This window comes from Polistes fuscatus, unplaced genomic scaffold (genome assembly GCF_010416935.1).
Source record: "Polistes fuscatus isolate 324 unplaced genomic scaffold, CU_Pfus_HIC Scaffold19, whole genome shotgun sequence".
Lineage (NCBI taxonomy): Eukaryota > Metazoa > Arthropoda > Insecta > Hymenoptera > Vespidae > Polistes > Polistes fuscatus.
The window spans coordinates 1,813,175-1,834,213 of record NW_025113095.1 but is presented as its reverse complement, the minus strand read 5'-3'; the positions used below and the strand labels follow the sequence as shown (position 1 = coordinate 1,834,213).

The 21,039-nt window shown below is 32.4% G+C and overlaps 3 protein-coding genes across 6 annotated transcripts in view; 1 reads left to right on the top strand and 2 right to left on the bottom strand.

Annotated features, from left to right (window-relative positions):
* Positions 1 to 1,428: 1,428 nt before the first annotated feature.
* Positions 1,429 to 7,762, bottom strand: LOC122515804 (myosin heavy chain, cardiac muscle isoform-like). The gene is made up of 12 exons (XM_043633277.1): positions 7,343 to 7,762; positions 7,024 to 7,220; positions 6,010 to 6,886; positions 5,715 to 5,803; positions 5,425 to 5,625; positions 5,103 to 5,339; positions 4,835 to 5,004; positions 4,293 to 4,754; positions 3,881 to 4,203; positions 3,709 to 3,812; positions 2,146 to 3,612; positions 1,429 to 2,043 (listed from the first exon to the last, which is right to left on the bottom strand). Exons 2-12 carry the CDS (start codon positions 7,138 to 7,140, stop codon positions 1,834 to 1,836), a joined length of 4,257 nt encoding a protein of 1,418 aa, XP_043489212.1. The 5' UTR covers positions 7,141 to 7,220; positions 7,343 to 7,762; the 3' UTR covers positions 1,429 to 1,833.
* Positions 7,763 to 7,932: 170 nt separating this feature from the next.
* Positions 7,933 to 9,471, top strand: LOC122515835 (signal recognition particle 9 kDa protein). Its single transcript, XM_043633339.1, has 3 exons — positions 7,933 to 8,096; positions 8,763 to 8,831; positions 8,962 to 9,471. Exons 1-3 carry the CDS (start codon positions 8,025 to 8,027, stop codon positions 9,055 to 9,057), a joined length of 237 nt encoding a protein of 78 aa, XP_043489274.1. The 5' UTR covers positions 7,933 to 8,024; the 3' UTR covers positions 9,058 to 9,471.
* The window catches only part of LOC122515812 (band 4.1-like protein 4), a 37,617-nt gene continuing 25,765 nt past the window's right edge, over positions 9,188 to 21,039 (bottom strand). The window contains exons 5-16 of one of the 4 annotated variants that reach the window (XM_043633297.1): positions 17,111 to 17,208; positions 14,565 to 14,685; positions 14,350 to 14,437; positions 13,910 to 14,026; positions 13,143 to 13,673; positions 12,852 to 13,066; positions 12,404 to 12,479; positions 12,227 to 12,312; positions 11,715 to 11,885; positions 10,487 to 10,757; positions 9,867 to 9,973; positions 9,188 to 9,426 (exon numbers count right to left, since the gene is read on the bottom strand). In XM_043633297.1, coding sequence (XP_043489232.1) covers positions 9,390 to 9,426; positions 9,867 to 9,973; positions 10,487 to 10,757; positions 11,715 to 11,885; positions 12,227 to 12,312; positions 12,404 to 12,479; positions 12,852 to 13,066; positions 13,143 to 13,673; positions 13,910 to 14,026; positions 14,350 to 14,437; positions 14,565 to 14,685; positions 17,111 to 17,208 — 1,918 coding nt within the window. In that variant the 3' untranslated portion in view covers positions 9,188 to 9,389. Of the gene's footprint in view, positions 9,427 to 9,866; positions 9,974 to 10,486; positions 10,771 to 11,714; positions 11,886 to 12,226; positions 12,313 to 12,403; positions 12,480 to 12,851; positions 13,067 to 13,142; positions 13,674 to 13,909; positions 14,027 to 14,349; positions 14,438 to 14,564; positions 14,686 to 17,110; positions 17,209 to 21,039 lie in introns of those variants that run through there. The other 3 variants (XM_043633298.1, XM_043633300.1, XM_043633301.1) reach the window with 3 other exon arrangements.

Here is a 21,039-nt window from a genome sequence, read left to right as displayed (position 1 = left end):
ACTAAGATTGTAAACAAAGAGATATTCAAGGTAGACAGAGTTATTGCCGCACCATGATATTTAAGAGTAGTATGTGTTACCGAGACCATTTAAAATATAATCTAATGATATATTAAAATAATTGAAATTGTACAGTTATTGTTATGACTTTAAATTAATAAAAAATAAAATATATCTTAGCTTATAATCGACAGATTAGATTTGTTTAATTAAATAAGAGGTAATATTTAAATAAACTTCATGCTGATATAAAATCTTTATTACAAAAAATAAATTAATTCACTCTACATATACAAAAATACATAACTAGTTAATATTAATAATACTCTCTTTCTTTCTCTCTCTCTCTTTCTCTCTTTTGCGATATAATCTTATAAATAGATTTTTAATTAATAATAGATGAAAAATTAATATGATAGTATATTCGGTACTACCATATTACAAATATTACATATGCAAGTGTGTGTTTATGTTTGTTTGTGTTTCTTTTTGTGTGGTTGTGCACGCATCTAAGTCACCGCATATCATTTTTTAAAAATTCATTTAATACAAAACATATTTACTATGCGGTGTGAATAAAAAATACTTTCAATGAGAAACAATTGTATGCGTATAACTCTGAAGAAAATATTTAAGCATCCATTGTCATTATGTGAATAAATTATGACGATAGTTGCATTAAAAAGAATTTCAAAGTATGTGTACGCATGCATGTTAAAAAAGTTCATTCCATCATTTTCTCATACATCTTATAAATATATCATATACAATTATAGAAATCTTTTTTATATCGTGCAACGCCTAAAATATACAATACTTTCATTTAATTGCAACTAACAAACAACAAAGGATTATACAATTAATTATTTTTTTTTTAATTTTCAATATATTAATAACGTTCTGCCTTGCACATTTAATTTAAAAATTCATTTATCATTGTGATATCGAGACAACTTTTGTTATCTTGTTTTTTTTTTGACCATTTATACAGAAAAATACTCGATAGTCGTCTTTAGACGGCCAAGTATTAACATTTAGACTAAAATTGCATTTTAGTATATAATTTTCATTTATTTGCCTTCTTTTTCTATTTTTTTGTTTATTTTGTTTCATTTTGTTCTCTTAAAGTCTAATAAGACTCTTTGTACCTACTTCTTTTTTGTTTTTAAAAAAGAAAGAAAGATCCAATAAAGATCCAGTCTTGAGGGATAAAATATTACATTCAAACACACTTTGCGGAGACATATTACTTATTTTTCTATTTTATTATTGGATCTATATCTCTTTCTCTTTCTCTTTTTACCTCAATCTCTCTCTATATTTGTATTATCTAATTATATACATACATATATGTATATAATTAGACAATTATAAAATCATGGCATAAGAAACAATAATAAAACTAATGTATTTTTTTTTTCTCTTTCGTTATAGATATGTGTTTCATTTTCTTGCTTTTAATTTTATTAATTTGCTTAAATTTTAATAATATTATATAATTACTACTCTGATGAGCATCCGGAAAATTGTACTTTAAAGTTTTCATATAAAATTCTATTTAAAGTTTACCATTGTATCTATCAATCGTGTAAACGTCAAAAAGGAACACTACTAAACGCTAACGCTAACTTTTTAACTTATAAATGTTGTCAACTTATAAGTCGGTAAAATATAAAAATTCATTTTCTAATAGTGTTATAATAATAAAGTGCGCTATTTAATTTATAAACGTCTAGCCTCTTCTAACTACGCTTTTTTGCTTTTATCTAAACTTAGATTTAAAAGCTATATATTGCATATCGGTATTATTATATTTAATACATACTTCAACAATTATTTTTGTACTTGTTTTGGGTTTTCCATTTGTTCTATTCTCTCTCTATATTGAGAATCTAGTTCTCTAAACTTTGTTTGCATTTGTTTTTTATGAGCGCTAATGACTTCGTCATATCTTTTTTGTACTTGTATAATGGCTTTTTTGTATCCCTCTTCTAAACGCTTGTGCTCGCTTTGAATGAACTCGTCTTTTTTCTTTGCAAACTCCTGCAACAAATACAAAAACGTCTAAAACTGATGGAATAGAATAGAAAAGAATATATTCCTTTTATATATTTGTTATATTTTAATATAATCGTTCATTCTTACCTTATAATTAATGCCTATTTTCTTGGCTGCCCTATATTTATGTTTTAGCATATTTATATTTTGTTGAGCCTCCCTGTCCCTTTCCTTCAATGCCTCACTTTCCAATCTTAAATTCTTTTCCGTTTCCTTCAACTTTTCTATCTCATCCTTCAATGCGTTACTTTCCAATCTAAGATTCTTTTCCATTTCCTTCAACTTTTCTATCTCATCCCTTAATGCGTTACTTTCCAATCTAAGATTCTTTTCCGTTTCGTTCAACTTTTTTATCTCATCCTTCATACTTTCTTCCTTCGTCTTGATATCTCGGACTTCGGCGACCCAGCCAGTCATCAACTGAGCCATCACATTTCTCTCCTCTCCTATAACATTTTCCTGTTGTTTCAATTTTTCCTCCAATTTTTCGATGTGAACCTTTCTCGCCAACAATGCTTCGCAATAAACGTTTAATTTGTTTTCTATGAGTTTGCTAACAGCTTCCTCTTTCGTTATGAAGGCCGCATAAGAAGCCGCTTCGGTTTCTTTCTTTAAGCTCTGCTTCAACGTTTCCATTTCCTTTTCCTTCTGCAATAATAATACCTTGAACCTTTCTTCGAATTCTTTCCTCTTATCGCGATTTTGCGTTTCTATAGCTTTTAGCTCTTGAGTAACCTTTTGTTCCATCTCTTCTCTAACTTCTTTTATCACCATTTCTCTGATCTTTTGTAAATCCGTTTCGTCTCCTAAAGTACGAGGGGATAAATTCAATTCCGCTGACACTTGTTTTTGATTTTTCACACATTCCTCGAAGCGTTTCGCTTGATTATTTAATTTCACTAACAGGAGATCCCTTTCCTTCGTAACCCTATCCAAATCCTTTATTTTATTAAGCTTTTTATCTTTCTCTTCTAAATCTTCTTCGAGTCTCTTTATCCTTTTCTTCAAGTTATCGCATTCCTGTACCTTCTCTTTCAAATCGTCCAACTGATCGCTCAATTTTGCCCCTAAGTCTTTGTATTGATACAATTCCTTTTCCAATTTATGTCTCGTACTCGAGGATGTTACCTCGTTTTTCGTCTTATTTTCTAAACTTTGATACATTTTTTTAGATTCCAACAATTCTAATTCCAATCGAGTTATTTTATCCCTAAACGTGTTTTTTTCGCTCAACAACGTTTCGCAACGACTCTTTAGACCCTCATTTTCTATTTGTACCCTCGTTATCTTTAATTTAATCTCATCGGAATCGTCTCTCTTTAATTTTTGATTCAATATCGAAAGCTGAGAATCCAAGGAAGATATGCGCGCAAAAAATTCATTTCTTTCTGTAATCGCGTTTTCATATTTCTTCTTCCAAGATTCCTGACAAATTTCCATTTGCGCGATCCTCAATTTCGTGTCGTCTAATTCCGTTTGATACTCTGATAATTTTTTATGATCCTCTTCCGCCATTCGACATCTCTCTTCTAATCTAACATTCTCTTCTTCGAGCTATTAGAAAAGATAAATACAATTACAATTACATACAGAGAAGTAAGAATTTATTAAACCATACTCGTATTAATAAAGTCAAGTAAACACACTTACTTGATTGATTCTTTGTAAATGTTCGGAACAATGGTCAGGTAATAACACACTTATTTCTTGATTAGGATGCGCATTTCTTAATTCCTTTAATGCCTCTTCTTTCGCTATAATTTCAAAAATATAATAATTAATAAATTGTTTTATTATATATTTATATCATTATTATTTTTACCTCTTTCTATCTCGTGATGAATCTTTTTAGTATATTCCTCTTTCTTTCTCTTTTCCATAGCCAAATCTTTTTCTAATTCCATTATTTTATTTTTATAACTTTCACAGTCCTTATTCGACTTGTCGATAAATTTTTTTTGCATTTCCAATTCATACTCTAATCTTTCCACATCTTTTTGATACTCGTCTAAACTAGCGTATTTTTCTTTCAACATTTTTATTTCTTCTTTATGCTCGTTGATCAATTGCTCCTTCGTACCGCAAACGTCTATATACAACTTCTTAACGTGATCTAATTCTTTTTGTGTTTGTTCTAATTGTATACTGTCAATTAAATTATAAAAGAAAATCATTTGCGATCAAATCTTGAATCTTTAATAAATAAAGTAATATTGTATTACATTTTTACTTACTTTAATTGTACTATTTCCAGTTTGGCTTCCTCTCTGACTCTTTCGACAGCTTTAGCGTGTATTTCTAAATATTCTTTGTTGTACTCTTCGACGAACTCTTTCTCTTGCACCTTCGTAGTCTCTTGATGCAATTTATTTAAAGTCTCTTGAGAAATAGCCTCCGCCTCTTCCAACTTCTGTTCTAAATTTAATTTTTCTTTCTTTAACAGCTCATATTGTTTTTCCACCTCATTCAAATGTCCAGATAATTTTTGAATTTGAGCATTCGCTTTCAAGGCTTCATCGGTAAGAACTAACTTAAGTTCTTGCTCTAATTCGCTAACGCGTTTAGCATATTTAGTCGTTTCTTGTCTACACGACTCAGCTACTGCGGATGCCTTTGCGAGTTCTTCTTCCTTTTGCGACAATGTATTTTCTAAACGCGTTATTTCTTTTCTTTTTACAGCTTGTCCCGCTAAACATCTGAAAACATGTGAATAGAATGTATATAAATATTTGATACGCGTAACGCGTACGGAACCACCCTGACGCAACCCTTTTACCTTTGCAATTCACCCCTTAATTTATTTGTGATATCATCTATTGGCTTCGACCTGGATTTGTTATGAAAATCTCCTAATTTCATTTGTCTTATAGAATCGGATTCTTCTTCGAACGTTGTCGCCAATGAATCGTATTGCGTTGATTCATTCTTGGCCACTTCTAATTTATTCTGTAGATATTATCAAAAAAAAAACAAACAATGTAATTAACATACGCTATATAAATGTGTGTCGAACAATCGTATATCATAATTTCCACTTTAATTACTTGTAAATCTTGAATGGTCTTCAACATATCTTCTTTTTCTTGAGACAAAATTTTAATTTGAGATTGAAGTTGCAACATTTGTTGATCAGTGTTCCCCATTAGATTACGACATTGAGATTGACTTTTTTCCAATGCTTGACCAAGACGATTGACGATATCACCTTTCTCTACTATCAGAGCTTCGTGCGATCTTCTAATATCTGCTAATTTGTGTTCCAAAGCTGTGTACGACTCTTCCTATTGTAAATAAACGTAAGAGATTTTTCATAAATTATTTGAGATAAAATATATTTTTAACATTATATAATATTGACATAATTACCTTCGCATTAAACTTATCCGTAAGTACATCTATCTGAGTTTGCATATTTCTTATTTCCACTGCGTGTTTTTCTTGAGCTTGCTTCAAAAATTTCTCGTGAACTTTGTCACTCGTTTGCAACGCGTGTACCCGTTCCAAGACGTTAACTTTTTGTTGAAGATCCACTACGGAATCTTTCGTGATGGCTAATTCCTCAGCCATCTAAAATAAATACTCTTTTGAGATATTCTTTAAATCGTTTATACAATATATTAATAATATGCGTTAAGTGAATGATATTTTTTCCTTACGTTTTGATTCGTGGTCTCTAAAACGGCATTTTTTTCTTTCAACGATGCCATTTGTCCTTGAAGATCTATAATTTCCGCCTTGGCGTCGACTGTAAAGTAAGTTTAGAAAAATAATTTATAATAAACTTAATGATCGTGCAACAACACAACGTTGTTTCTTAATGCTTACAAATACATGCACAAAATGTGTTTATCATTACTTTTAAATGAATGAAAAAAAGAAAAAAAAACAATGATATAATGATATAAAAGACATAATCAAGTTAACGATTTTAATCCAAATAATGATTCTTACTGAGAGCATGTTGCGCTTGATTTCTAGATATGTTTGATCTTTCAACTTCTGCCTGCAACAACACTACCTTTCGATTAAATTGATCTATCTCTGTTTCTTTTTGCTGTTGAAGCTGTTGCAACTTTTCGGTCAATTGCTTTATCTCTTTCATCCTAATCGTATATAAGACTTCGAGTTGTTCCTTGCTACTATACTCGGCTGTTTTATATATCGTGTTATCGTCGATTAACACTTTTCCATTTGGACTAATTTTAAAGCGGTGATTGATCTCTTCCGAAGTAACGTTATCACCCCCGCCAAACTCGTGAATCTGTTTGGATTGTACATTGTTCCCATAATTTTCGATATAACCATTATTAACATAATGTTTGTCATGATTGTTATAATGATTAGACGGGGTTTCAGTGTGAAGATATTTGTCGTAAAACGTATAACCATCTTCCGCACGACTTGCCAGATCTCTAGGACAATAACTAGAATTTGGAAGTCTTGCCAATTCGTACGAACTTTCCATCATTAAATTATCCTCTTCTATAGATTTGTTATTTTTATCTCTTTGAATGTCAGAAGTACTCAATCCAATATCAGATTCCATCCTATAATTTTTCGTCCCGTCGTGATTATAATTCATCGAATTGTCTACATGGTCGTACGCTCCAGAATCGTTAGATAATTGTGTAGTCGTTTGCATTTTGAAAGGTAATCTCGGTTTAGTCATATTGGTATGTTCATTTTCTTTGGCACTGCACCGATAATGACTATTATTAACGGAACTGATATCATTATCATCATCATCATCATCATCATCATCATCATCATCACCATCTTCGTCGTCATTTTCTAAATCGTCGAATGCATCGGTCAACAATTGATCAAGCTAAAAATAAAACAATACGGAATCAAATACCAAAGTATCAGTTAAGCTATATCACAAACGTTATTAACAATTATAAGGCAGGCCAAATTATGGTAATAATAAAAAACAACAGCGTAAACAAATGTAAATGTTAATACCTCTTTAGTACGTCGTTTAAGATCCTCCTTTTCTTCATCTTCCTCTAATCTTTCTTTGCTGGAATTTAATTGTAAACTGTCAGAACCTAGAAATAGGCTTACACCTGGTCCCTCCATTCTCTCCTTCTAATTCTCACTGATTTATTACACAACCCAGACATTTATGTAAAACATATTTTTGTTTATAGGACCATAACCTAAACGCAACAAGTAGGTCAAAGAGATAATGTTTTTAACTAATTTATATATATATATAAGCACAAATAATAATTAAACAAAATATTTAAATATAATCATTTTGAATCGGTTTTGATAAAACCTTGTAGATAAAAACGCCACTCAACAATCAACTATTTTTATGCACACAACTATAAGTTTGCTTGTAAACAATCTTTCAAAAGTCAAACACCATTATGTAGGAAGCGTGCATACGGAAGTTAATTCTTTATAATCTCTTATGGCTTATCATTGGCTAATACTTTTATGTTGTATTCATAAATGCATTGAAAAGACGCCATTATTGTAAATATAGCTAACAATAAAATCATTTAGATCAGGCTAAGCCAATAATACACTTTCAATCATATCACTTCTCCACATCTTTTCCCGCCATTTTATTAACTTTTTCATATCTCCAATAACAAATGTCAATAATATTCTTAATTAATTAAGTAAAACAAAAGATAATAGATTTATCGTTCGCATATAATCCTATTAATTATAATATCATTTCTCTTATTAATATTTATCAAAAGTGAAATAATTCATTGAAAACGTTGATTGAGTTTAGAGACGCCAAGTGGCGCTGTATATCGCTATGCATTGCTTGTCAACCTTAACCTCGTCTATAATAAACGTTCCTAAGATCAAGTCGGCATTTATTAATTCTTCAATAAAGTTAATTCGTTATTTTTATTAAATATCGATTATTAAAAACGTATTGATATTGAATTATAAATAATATTGTGCGATTAATAAAATAAATATCAGTGACAATTACTATGACGTACTTGAACTCGTGGGAAGAATTTGAAAAGGGTGCGGAGAGGTTATATCTTCAGAATCCGATGAAAGTAAGTTTATCACACATCTGGAGAATTAGAAAATTCATTCTATTTCTCTATTTTTTTTCCTTCTTTGCAATTTCTTTTTATAAAAATAATATTAATTTTGATGATTTAACCCTTTCGTTACTAGCGGCCCATATGCAAGCTGTCATACATTTAGAGATCCCATATGAACGACTATATAACGAACCCATTTAAGGGTTCCACCATAGAACGATATTTCCGTCAAAGTATGCAATAACGAAAGGGTTAAGAGCATATCTTATTAGCATAATTGTGAATATCGAATTACTGTGTCACTTATTTATGCTTCCAAGGTATTTCAAAGTTGTCGTTAAATTGTTTAGAACAAACATTTATGATTGTATTGTATGATTTAATAACGAGAATAATACATCATTTACATAGACACAAAAGAATACATTTCGTTTGATTTTTTTTTCTTTTTTTTAATAATTATTATTAACAATAATCATTGCACGGTTTTGAGTTTAGATTAATGATAATACATAGTTCATGCACAAGGACGTAGATGATTGATCGTTATATTATAATAGGTTTAATTATGTATATTTTCAGAATAATTCGTTGAAATATTTGATTATAATGTATATCGTTATTATAATAATTATTCTTATTGTTATTATATATTATTATCATTCTATTTCATAGGCTCGATATTCTATGAAATATTGCCATAACAAAGGCGTACTATGGCTCAAACTAACAGACAATTGCACGGTGAGTAATATCTCCCTGTGATTTTAAATGAATTTATTTTCAAATCATTTATCAAGTTACATTTTATTTCGATTAAAACATATAATAGTTAACTGTTCGCGAGCTATCAATTTTTTTTTTTGTTCCGCAGTGTCTACAATATAAGACGGAGATAGCTCAAGATTTGAAGAAAATGGAAAAATTTATAGGAAATCTAATGAGGCATATGGCATCGAAAGACAGTTGAACTGATCGACAGGGATGGTGTGTGTCTTGTTATTTGTAAGAGAACGAATAGATATATATATATAAACTTTTTAAATAATATAAATAAGATGTAAAAGACACAGTGCATTCGGTTTCGTTTAGTTAAATTCTTTTTGTTTCATGCGTCGTGTGTATATATCATAAGATTGAAGAGTGCAACGTGTTGCGTCTACGATTATAGATTGTTTTTTTTTTTCTTTTTTACTTTCATGAGGTATAAAAATTTTCTTAAATATACAATATGTGCATTAACTTCGGTTTGAATTATTATTATTTTTTTTTATTATTATTTTATTATTTAAAGCTTCATGCTCATTTCTGGTAGCTCCTTTGCCTCCTTGTTAAGGTTCTGTAAAAAGAAATAAAAAAAGAAGAAAAGAAAGAAAGAAAAATATATTATGCAAGAATTTTTTATTATTATCTTTTCAAAATAGATATTGGTTGTTAAAACTAAAATTATTTATAAATCACATTCGCAGTACGATACACGAGATGCAATAGAATATTAATCCTTTGACTGTGAAATTTTCAGTTTCCACATAGTGTGGATTTTATTAATGTAATAATAAATTATATAGCACGCAATCAAGTTACTATTAATTTGTCCACGCAAAATCGAAATAATTTTCATTAAAAAGTAAAGTGTAAAAGAATCAAAATTGCTGGACGCACATACGCGTTCATAGTCCACACCGATAGCCTTCCCTGGGCGCATATATGTGTCCATAGCAGTCAAAGGGTTAATAAAGCTAAATTTAGATAGAGAGTAAGCACAAAGCAAGCACTTACGATATAATTGGCTGAAGAACAGCATCCAGAGTAGTGTCAACAGGAGGGTAGATGTCTTGATTCGAAGATAGTTCGTAGTGCACCTCTCCCCCTAATTGCAATTGCGTCTATACCAAAGAAAACTATTTTTACTAATCTACTATAAAAAGGAATAAGAACGATATTGTGAACGTGAAATGTGTAACGTGTGATCTACGTAATTAGTATTAATATTATTATTACATGGGAATGATTAAGAGAAAATTAATTAGCCAAGCTAGTAAAACTATGTGTTTCTCTCTTCGTACCCAAACCGGTGAGTAAATAATAAAATATCCCTGATTTGTTTGCGCGCAAGATGAACTACAGTTAAGCATAAGGGAGTGTTTACCCATTTATTGTGCATCACGCAAGAAAGAGAACAAACTTTAATTATACATTCTTCATTATTTTGCCTGTGAATTTGATTTAATTTAAAGAAAATAGATATTCAAAATTCTACTTTTAATACATTGTTCTTATGCAAAACACAATGGGTCGCACACTGGAGGTATCGGATAAGCAATGAGAAACAAAAATTCGTATACATGTTTAAAAAAAAAAAATAAAAATAAAAAGCAAGCATAAGAGGATATACGTACTACACGAGTGGGCTTGGTGCTGTCGGCGGAGCTTGAGCAGCAGCTGGAAAATTCTTGAGGCGTGCTTTCACCGAGTCCGCTGTCCACGTTACTCCCTATTAATATTCTGTTGTTACGGGTATAATAAAAGTCCCTCCTCGCATTATACTCGTTCCTAGCATCCGGATACTTTGTCTCTATTTGACTGGATCTCGTAGTTGGGAAATTATAACTTCCATCGCGAATATGTTGAATCACTCTTCTGTCTCTTTTCCCGAGCGATCCGACCGTTCTGAAATTTAATCCTTGACAAATTTCGGCTTACTCAGTCTTTTCAGGACGTTCTTCTTAAAAACTTTTTTTTTTTTTCGTAATAGTTCAACAAATGTCCCTTTTAATAAACGCTGATAAATCTATACGCATTTGTTAACGATATAACGTGTAAGTAAATATTTCGATGGTTTTTTCGGTTCAATCTAAATTCTTATTATCAATGGCAAACGTAATAAGTAAAAAATAAGAAAAGTATTAACTGTGTACGTATATCATAAAAATTATCATAAATCCCAAATCATATATTCAGCCTAGCTATTATTTTTTTTTTTTTTAAACATATATACACACACCACGCACGCACGCACGCAGACAACATCAAGAAAAAAAAAGATTAATGAATATACACACCACAAATAATAACAGGCAACAATAAAACATAACAAAAACAGAATAAAGGACTCTGATGAAGAAAAAAATTAATAAACACACAGCACAAGAATGGAATAATGCACTGCATAAATTTACGGAATAAAAAATACAAACACACAACGACGTCGCGCGTTTAATCCCAATACAATAATTTTGATATAAATGCGGAGTATAATATAAAGCGTCACGAGGGGTGCCAGCACGCTAAGGTAAAAAAAATAATACACACAGGTGCGACGCAAGCTGTTAATTTTCACAGATTTATTAAAGGATTTTGTCATGCTTTCGAATAAATAATAAAAGAGGCATGCTTAAATTAGAGATAATTATAAAAAAAAAAAATAAAAAACAATAATTGTCGTACGCATGCTCTCTAAATAAATTAATAATTAAAATGTAGAAAATAAAAAATAAAAAGTACAAGACCATGCATGGGTAAAAAATGGTAAATCTAAGTATCTAAACAATGACTACGGATCCAGTTTCATCCTCCGTTTGAGGAGGATGGACGTGGAGGTTGCAGGCCGTCTTGAGATCATCGTACCTAGGCAGGGACGATGTTTCTGCATCGTCCAAACGTGAATTGCTAGATTGTAGGGGACATTGCTGTACAGATTGCGATTGTACCACCGTATAAGGAATCTCTCGACGTTGCTGTTCACTCATTCCAGTGGTATCGACTAGGCCAAACTCCAAATGTCTGGAAAATGTGCATCTTCGTTAAAAAAAAAAAAAAAAAAAAAAGAAAGAAAAAGAAGAAAATGTAATAACACGTTGTACAATTGGATAAGTAAAACTTGATGATAAGTAGGATGTACTATATATAATAAAGTAAGATCGAAATATTGTATATAATCAAGGATTCGCATAAATTACATTTTGTTCGGTAACAGAACTATCCGTTTATATATTATACCAAAGCACGTTGAGTAATCGTATGATAATAATATATATCTATATATATAATTAATGTTTTTGCATAGAATATGGTGCTCTCTGTGCAAAAGAGTTGTATCCGGTTTCGTTCTTATAATCAATTACATAAAAGTAACATACTTTCTAAGCTCATCCGGCAGTGGTTGTTTTTGGGAAGGACTCCTGTGTCTACTTCTGTGCCTTCTTCTAGGCTCCGTATGACTTACCTACGTAAACGAATGAAGATAAAATCGTTGTTTTTTGTTCGTTCATTATTATTCATTAAAATCTGTTGGAATTTTTAATATTTCTACTCACAATGGCTCTTTGTACGCCTTCACCTTTACGCCTTTGCGCTTCTCTCCATTGAGGCTCCGAATCTACCAATTCGTGTCTGTAATAAAAAAAACATCGCGAAAATATTTATTATATTATTTTCTCTAATCGGGGCAATAATTCTTTTTCTTTTTTTTTTTTCTTTTTATTAGATATACGTTAATTTTTTCTTCTTTTCTTCTTTTTTCTAATCTTGAGAAAAATATTAGCACACAGTAGTTCGTTCCCACGCGCTCGGTCATTAATATAGCGATTACCTCACGCATTTTAATTTATCCTACCGTGAGAATATAACGAACGTACGAGGGATATTACAAGAAGAAGAAGAGTATTCTTCCCTTTTTATTTTTCAGGGTCGACGAACTGAATTTTTTTCAAGATTTTTCTATGATTATTTCCCTTCGTATTCTTATGAAAATGTAAAAAGTACCTAGAAGAACGGGAACTCCTGTGCTTTCTACGATGTTTCCGATGTCCTGATCGCGTATCCGATCCTCTGGATAATTCAGACTCGCAATCGGAATGTCTACTGTGTCTTCGATGACTATGACTATGACTTCTTCTACGATGACCACCACGACTGTGACTGTCCCCGGAACTTTGACTCTCGACGGAGCTGCTCCTTCGTTGGAGTCTGCTCAAGAGCTAAAAAACAAATAACAAATATTAAAGTCGATCATTTAGTTGTAATTATTTGTTTTTTTTTTTTATAAGAAATTACCGCCGGTGCCGTTCCTGCTGAACGAACGGATCGAGGACTAGACGAAGTGTAAAGTCCACGAGGTTGACTCTGAGTCCATGGAGCACTTCTGATACTTCTCGGACTAGAGCTACTACTAACTTGTCTGTTACTTTGAGCATTGCACAGAACGTTACCACCGTTACCAGGTGGATTATTACAAGAATTGGGACCACCGATGGTTGTAGCTGGGCCTTCGACGAATGGTCCAACCATTTCCTGACCTTCCACGACTCGTCTTTGAGCTCTACGACTAGGTGTCCTTTGAAACGCGGGTGCTGGATTTCTTCTTATCGAAGTGGCGTGCTTTTCGGTACCACTCGGTGGACTGTACGAACGGAAACGCGAATACGGACTAAGCGGTGGCGGACCGGTTGCCATTAATCGGAAAAATGCTTGATGTTCCAAACAACATTTCCAAAGATGTCGACAAGCTCCCTTCGATGGCGTCTTAAAACCGTGCGTCCTCTCTTCGGAATTCTTTTCGCTGACCCTCAACATAAAATATCTGCCCTGAAATAATAAAAAGGAAGAAACATGCATAATCGAATAAAACAACATTTATCTCCGGGTTTCCCCTTTTATCTTAGCTTTCTTTTACTTCATTTAAATATTAGAAAACAAACATTTTATTCTCTCACATCCGGATACTTTAATATAATATTTATTTATTCCGATTTATAAGCTCGTTCTTTCTTTCTACTTTAGCAAAATATAGGAAATGCGTAAGAACGAAATGATATACTTACTTTGTAATAGATTTTATTGATTCTGGGCCAGTAGTAATTGCCCACTTTGGTCTTGTTGCGCAAGAGTATTATACCGCTCGGCGTCAGGCCCAGAAAATACTCAACGCTATCCTCACCCTAAGGATGAAAATTATGGTCTTTCACTGGAGTATTATCAAGAGTTTAACATCGTCCTTCCCTCCTTTCTCTGTATGTAGCATATACACTTACTGGCAAGAGTTTTACAGAATAGAAAATGAATTTTTACTTCGTAAGAAGTTTGAAAGATTGTTTTCAACGATCCTTGAAATTATTTCGTTTCGATTGGTGAATTAAAAATTCAATGATCGATCAATTTTAATCGTTTATTTCTTTTTTTTTTGTTTTGTTTTGTATACTTGTTCGACTTTTGCCAGTGATTGTACAATACACGTATGAAATGAGATGCAATATACACAAACCAATACTGGATGCAAGTCGACTCCGTACATCTCGAGCCACTTTACTTTATCGAGATAATTCAGTTCTGCAGCTGCTGGCAATTGTCCTCTGAAATAAGAGAAAAATTGAGAAATCAAAATGAGATGATTCTCTTATAGGTTCTACGAATCTTTGATTCAAATATAAATCATCATTTCTTTTTCTTTCTTTTTTTTTTTTTAAATAAATAACTTACACGAGTGTCTTGTGAAGTTCGACTATTCGATTTTCCAATTCGGCTGTTTGATTAGCGAGAAATCGAAATTCCGTAACGTAGCCTAAGGAGTGTCTTCTTGGATCGTAATCGCCCAATTCAGCTAAAAAAAGAAAAAAACCATGCGCGTAATGATTCAATTAATTTTTCAATTTAATATAACAATTTAAATATATTAGCAAAGGTGGCCAATAATATTTTCAATATTTTATATATAATAAATTATAAATTATATATTTTTAATTTATTTGAATAATTTCTTCTTCTTTATAATTTCTTTATAATATAAAGAAACAAAAAAAAGAGATAGAGAGATATATAGATAGATAGATAAATAGATAAATAATTTTTATTAAAGTAACCATACTCGCTTAGTTGCCAACCAAAAAATCTGCACTTATTATTTGCCAATCCAATAATTGTACGTAATATTTGTAAGTTCACCGAGCTGGTTTGAATATGAGGAAGAGGAAGAGGAGGAGGAGGAGGAGGAGGATTCCCGAGGTTTAGGTTGGCAAAATACACGCGCATTAGTTATCTCCCGCGAGATTCAAAGTCATGCAAATAGAGAAAAAAGGGAGTCTGTGTGAAGGGAAGATACGTAGATGTATTCTATCTCTCTCTCTCTCTCTCTTTCTTTCGCACTATGTTTGCGTCTCATGGAACTTGAAAAGAAACTAAATGAAAGAGCTTTTCTTCGGCTACTCTCTTCGAATACGTTTGACAACGGAAGACACCAAGTGCGTCTTGCAACTGATGGTAGGAAAGATTTACCAAGAAGAAGAAGAAGAAGAAGCAGAAAAAAAAAGAAAAAGTAGAAAAAGCTGGACAAGCATTTATTTTTTTAATAGAAAGAGAGATAAGTCTGTCTTTATTTCTTTTATGAACGATGAAAGACTCTCCTCATATATACCAACTTCTATTTGATATACTAATGAAGTTGTCTTTTCGTTTCTTACGAAATTTAAACAAAGAAACATTTCAAACTAGACCAGTAGAAAAGTAAGCAAGCAAGCAAGCAAAAGCAAGCAAGCAAGCGAGTAAGCAACTAAGCAAGTTTCTTGTTATTACATAAAGTAATAAATAACGTAGTAATGCTCGGATGTGAATTAGAAATAAGAAGAAGAAGAAGAGGAGGAGGAGGAACAGGAGGAAGAAGAAGAAAAATGGTCGAAGGTTATTAGGTAAAAGAAAAGTAACCGTTAGATGGGGGGGAGGGGGGTATATAGTAGCGAGGATAATCGGTTAGGGTTTCTTGACGATGAAGGTACGAAGGTAGGATGTCCGGTAATTATACAAACGAACGAGCTTACAAGAGTAGACGACGGTGACGACAAGTAAAAAAGGTGCAACGATGTCTTTTTTTCTTCCTTCTTCTTCTTCTTCTTCTTCTTCTTCTTCTTGGATAAAGTAGAGAAGGAAGAAGAAGAAGAAGAAGAAGAAGAAGGTTTCGACCACAAAAGAAAGAAAATAAACTGAAAGGTTTTCTATCTTTCTTTCTCTCTCGCGTTAGTCGGAGCCGATATTCATCAAAGTCAGTGATTCAATTAACGGAGTTGAGGTATGATCTCCTCGGGAGGCTGGATAACCAAGAAGAAGAAGAAGAAGATTCTTATAAGGAACGTGGAAAAGAAAGAGAGAAGGAAAGATGTGTTAAACTTACGCTCGATGCAACGACATTTCAAAATTTCCGATTATGCACACTTGTAGACTTGTGACGCGTTAATATTTTCTTAACACTTTATTCATTCATTTATTTCATTATTTACTTAATTATTTTGATTACACGCTTTTCATCCCAGATCATTAGGATTTTTTTTTAATAACGAACGAAGGATACGATTATCGGAAAATGATAATTTTCATATTTTATTACGTACAACAAGTAAAATAATATATTACAATATTAATTTGTATTTTAAAGGTATGATTTAAATTTAGCCGACAAATATGGCACCGCCAAATGGCCGTAATAACCTCCCTCCCTCCCTCCCCCGTTCTTTTTCTTCCCCCATAAATATTTGAACGTTTGGTACTTTCGAATGTACACTCTTGAGAGTATAAACGAGCATATATATGCGTTTCTTCGAATGAAATATTTCATTTCTGTCCATTTTTGGAGACATCGAGAAAGGTTAAGAAAAAGAAACAGAGAAAGAAGAAGAAGAAGATGAACGTCGCGAGGGAGAGCAGCAAAGCTGAGCTTTACTTCGGTCCCCTATGGTAAATCCTGTTCGCGTGGGAGTATAATACACCTTGTGGGGTACCATGCAATCTTCCTTAGGGAACCTCTTTGCATTTTTTTTTATCTACTCAAGGAAAAATGCACTATTTTCTTCTTAGAAATAAAAGATATGCTCTACTACTGCTATTACTTTAGAAAAAAGACACTATTTTCTTCTTAGAAATAAAAAGATATGCTCTACTACTACTAACTTAATAATGAAATGAAACTTTTACTTTAGTTTATAAATAATAGTTATATATGGAATAATTGTGATAATGATTTTTCGGATGCAATAACTTACACTGTACGACGTATGCTCCTAATTCTGCTGCCAAATCGAAGGATACTGGTAATCTTCCTTGCAAAATATCTTGTTTAACTTGCAGAAAGAATTGGTACCTGCGAAAATATATTTGAAAATTGCGATAATTAGAGAAAAATAATAGATCGATTATTGATTACAATTTTGTATGTGTGTGTTAGATAGACAAAATAATTATTATAATTCATAGTATTCGTATTATTTTGTGTGTTATAATAATAGTAATGGGACGACGACGACGACCATGTGGTGGGACACGAGAAAATCCAACGCATGTCAAATAAAAAAAACATTCCAAGGAAGAAGAAGAAGAAGAAGAAGAAGAATAAGAAGAGGAACAAGAGGAAAAAAGGAAAAAAAAATATGGGAAGTAAGAAAAGGTGAAAAAAATAAAATAAAAATATATTGAAAAGTGACGTTGAATTTTAGCCAAGGGCTCTTCTCCTCGTCTCGCCGCAAAATTTCAGTTTTACCACGGTCTTTCGCCTTGCGGTTTCCTCCGCACCTTGGTCTCGTAGAATTATCGTTAAAGGCTTTCCATCCTTTTTTATCCCCTTTTTCAATCTCCCCACCTTTTCTCTTACTCTCGCTCTCATTCCCTTTCTTTCTTTCTTTCTTTCTTTTCCTTTTTCTGTTTCTGTTTCTTTTTCCTTTTCTTTTTCTTTTTCTTTTTCTGCTTGTCTCTATCTCGCTTGCTCTTTCTTTTAATCCCCCTGATTCCACTCGACAGTTTTTTCATTCTCGCCCAGCTCTTCCCTTTTTTTTTCTTTTTACCTTGCTCGTTATATCTTTCCCTTTCTATCTTATTTTTATCTCAATCCATCCGAAGGGCTCGCGTCGTAGTCGTCACCCTTTGACTTATCTCCTATCCTATTTTTTTACTATCCTTAACATGGATTACAAATATTTCTTAAATATTTTAAATAGTTGAGAATGCGATTACAAATCTACAGGTTTGTAATTTGACTTTTATTTTCTTATCATATCAAATTGTAGATTTTGTAGGATTTGTAGTTTCTTATTATAGCAAATTTGAATTGTTTGATTTCTTTATTGAAAAAAGATTCATTTAATTAAAGTAATTATAAATGTGATTTGTGGGTTTGTAATTTGACTTTTGAGTTTGTTGTTGCAGACAATTAGGATCGTTTGATTTCTTTATTTAGAAAGATTAATATGAAAAGTATCGCGATACGTAGGCTCGTAACCTTAGGAGTGAAACGTTGTTGGAGGACCGTTTCGCGAAGTTACGTTCTGACGCAAAAGGGAACTTAAAAATCCTTTCGTGCGTTCGTGGGCGGACATTAGTAAGATAGGCACGACCTCGATATATAGCTCGACCTTTTTTTTTCCTTCTTTCTTTCTTTCTTTCTTCTTCTGCTCCTTCTCCTTCTCCTTTTTCCTTGGTTCGTTCGCGCCCGCGCAAAGAGCGCACGAACAAAGAGAGAAAGAGAAAAAGTCTGGTAATAGGCGAGTGACTCACAAAGCAAGACTCGTGCCACCGTACTACAATTTTTACCTCTCGATATATATATATATACTCGATCGTTTTAATTATATTTATTATTACGCAAAATGTGTTAGACGAAAAATAATACGAGGATTAAATTCTTACGAGATTGAAATGTTTCGTGGAAATAAAAAAAAAAAACATCAAAAAACAATTCGGTAAAACCCTAACGAGTATATAAAATAAAAAGAAATAAAAAAGGAGACACATATATTTTTTACGAAAAAGAAATTCTTTTGGGAAGAAGTAAAGGAGGGGGATGTAGTTGAGTTGAGTTGAGTTGAGTTGAGTTGAGTTGAGTTGAGTTTCGTTCGTGGCGTCGGCTAACGTTAGATATAGGAAGGAAAGGAGAGAATATGTTCCCTATAATTTTCATTTTCGGTAGGATAATTGGTGCACGCTGAGTTAATTGGTGGGAGAAGAGTAGAAAGAGAAAGAGAGAGAGAGGGAGAGGGGGAGAGAGAGACGAGGGATTATGGTATTCGGTTCGTTGCCTAGAGCAAAATGCGAGGATATAATCTATGGGGGCCCCAAGAAGAACGTCCAGACTTAGTTGTTAGAAACGAGTCAAAGGAGAGTTTCTCTTTCGATTACAGGGGGACCCTTTAAAAGAGTATTGGGGAGGGGGGGGGAGAGAACTCGGGAGTCTTTTCCCTTTCTCTTTGTTTCTACCAACCACCACCACTACCACTACCATCAACACCACCCACCGATACGTTAAAAGCTCGAAGTTAGGCCATGGCCTAACTTACACACGCCACAACAACGAGCCACTTGAAATTATTTTCGAACCAAGGCCCTCGACTTCTTCTTCTTCTTCTTCTTCTTTCTCGTATCCACTTGAATTTCATTTTCATTTTTATACTTAAGATTCTTTTCTAACTGGACTAACCCCCCCTCCTCCTCCTCCCAACTACCCATAGAACGAACCCCATCCATAGCGTTGCACGATCGTCGTTTCATGGAAACGTTTTTCGTTAAATGTAAATGATGTTAAAACCGCGAATACTTTGCTCTCTTAAATAACAGTATTATTTGATTATTATTATTATTTTCATGGCGAATTGTTTTCATTTAAATAACGAAATACAAACTAGGTGATATTAATAAAGTTAGTAGGATAAACGATAAACGAATTATTCTCTCATATATCGTATATCCCGTTATTCTGCCGGTTATATTCGATCGATTGCTCATACTCGAGAATAAAAGATCAGTTTGTGTATTTGCATATAGATTGAGTTTGTCAGAGGTCTTTTTTCTTTCTTTCTTTTTTCTTTTTTTTTTAAATTTTCCCTTTTGTTTACTCCTTTGCACTTTTGGCTTTTATTTATTTTTTTATTTTTTCTCACGACTGCAACTTTTATTCCATTATCGTTGCACTATATTCGTTGCAATCCTTCTTGCAATTCCTGCGACCGTTCTACGCGTACGTTTCATGCAGAATGTATTAGAAATCCAAAAAAAAATATAAAAAAAACAAGCATAATCGTTATTTCTATCGATTCCCAAGTATATTCATATTCGCGTTCTTCCATTTCTCTTTTGTATTTTTGTTAACCAATTAAATACAAATATTTGTTCATTCCAAATGAAAGATTTCAAATCTCAAAGCTTTTCTTTTCTTTTCTTTTTTTTTTTTTTTCGTTTCAATAAGCAAAATTGTAATTTTATTTTTCTAAACCTTTCTCGATAATTCAAGATATACACATTTTTCTTTTCATTATCTGATCTTTTACTTTAGAAAGAAAATAAGAAACACGCGTGAGATATATCTCTTTCATGTAACCAACCAAGAGATAGATATTTTTTCTTTTTCTTTTTATAAATCTCTAGAGAAAACGTTAACGAAATAAGAAGAAAAAGAAGGAGAAGAAGAAGAAGAAGAAAAAGATATCCTTTAGATTCAGCAAAGAAATAATATCTAGAAAGACGAGATCATAGTAAGCTAGCGCATAAGGACCGAGTATAACTCGAGAAGGATTGAACGAAAAAAAAAAATAAAAAAATAAACCACAGACGCAAGCATCTTCTTCGTATATTTATGTTACCGGCAAAGTTTGAAATTCGGCATTATATAGAATAACTTAGGTATTATATATAATGCCACTTTTTCATATTACACACATTACCAGTAACATTTATATAAAAAGAAGAAAAACCGGGTTTAGAAGAAACATTTCTATCATTCTCTCTCTCTCTCTCTCTCACACACATTAGTCACTCAGTCACATGTGACAGGAAACTATCGAGAAAAGAGTTACAAGCAATCGATATCGTTCCTAAAGAAAAGTTACGTACACCTGGCATCGCCTAAGGGAAAAAGGATTCCTCTTTATCTTAGCCAGAACCCTGAAGAGAGAGGAGAGAGAGAGAGTAAAAAAAGGAGAGCACGACG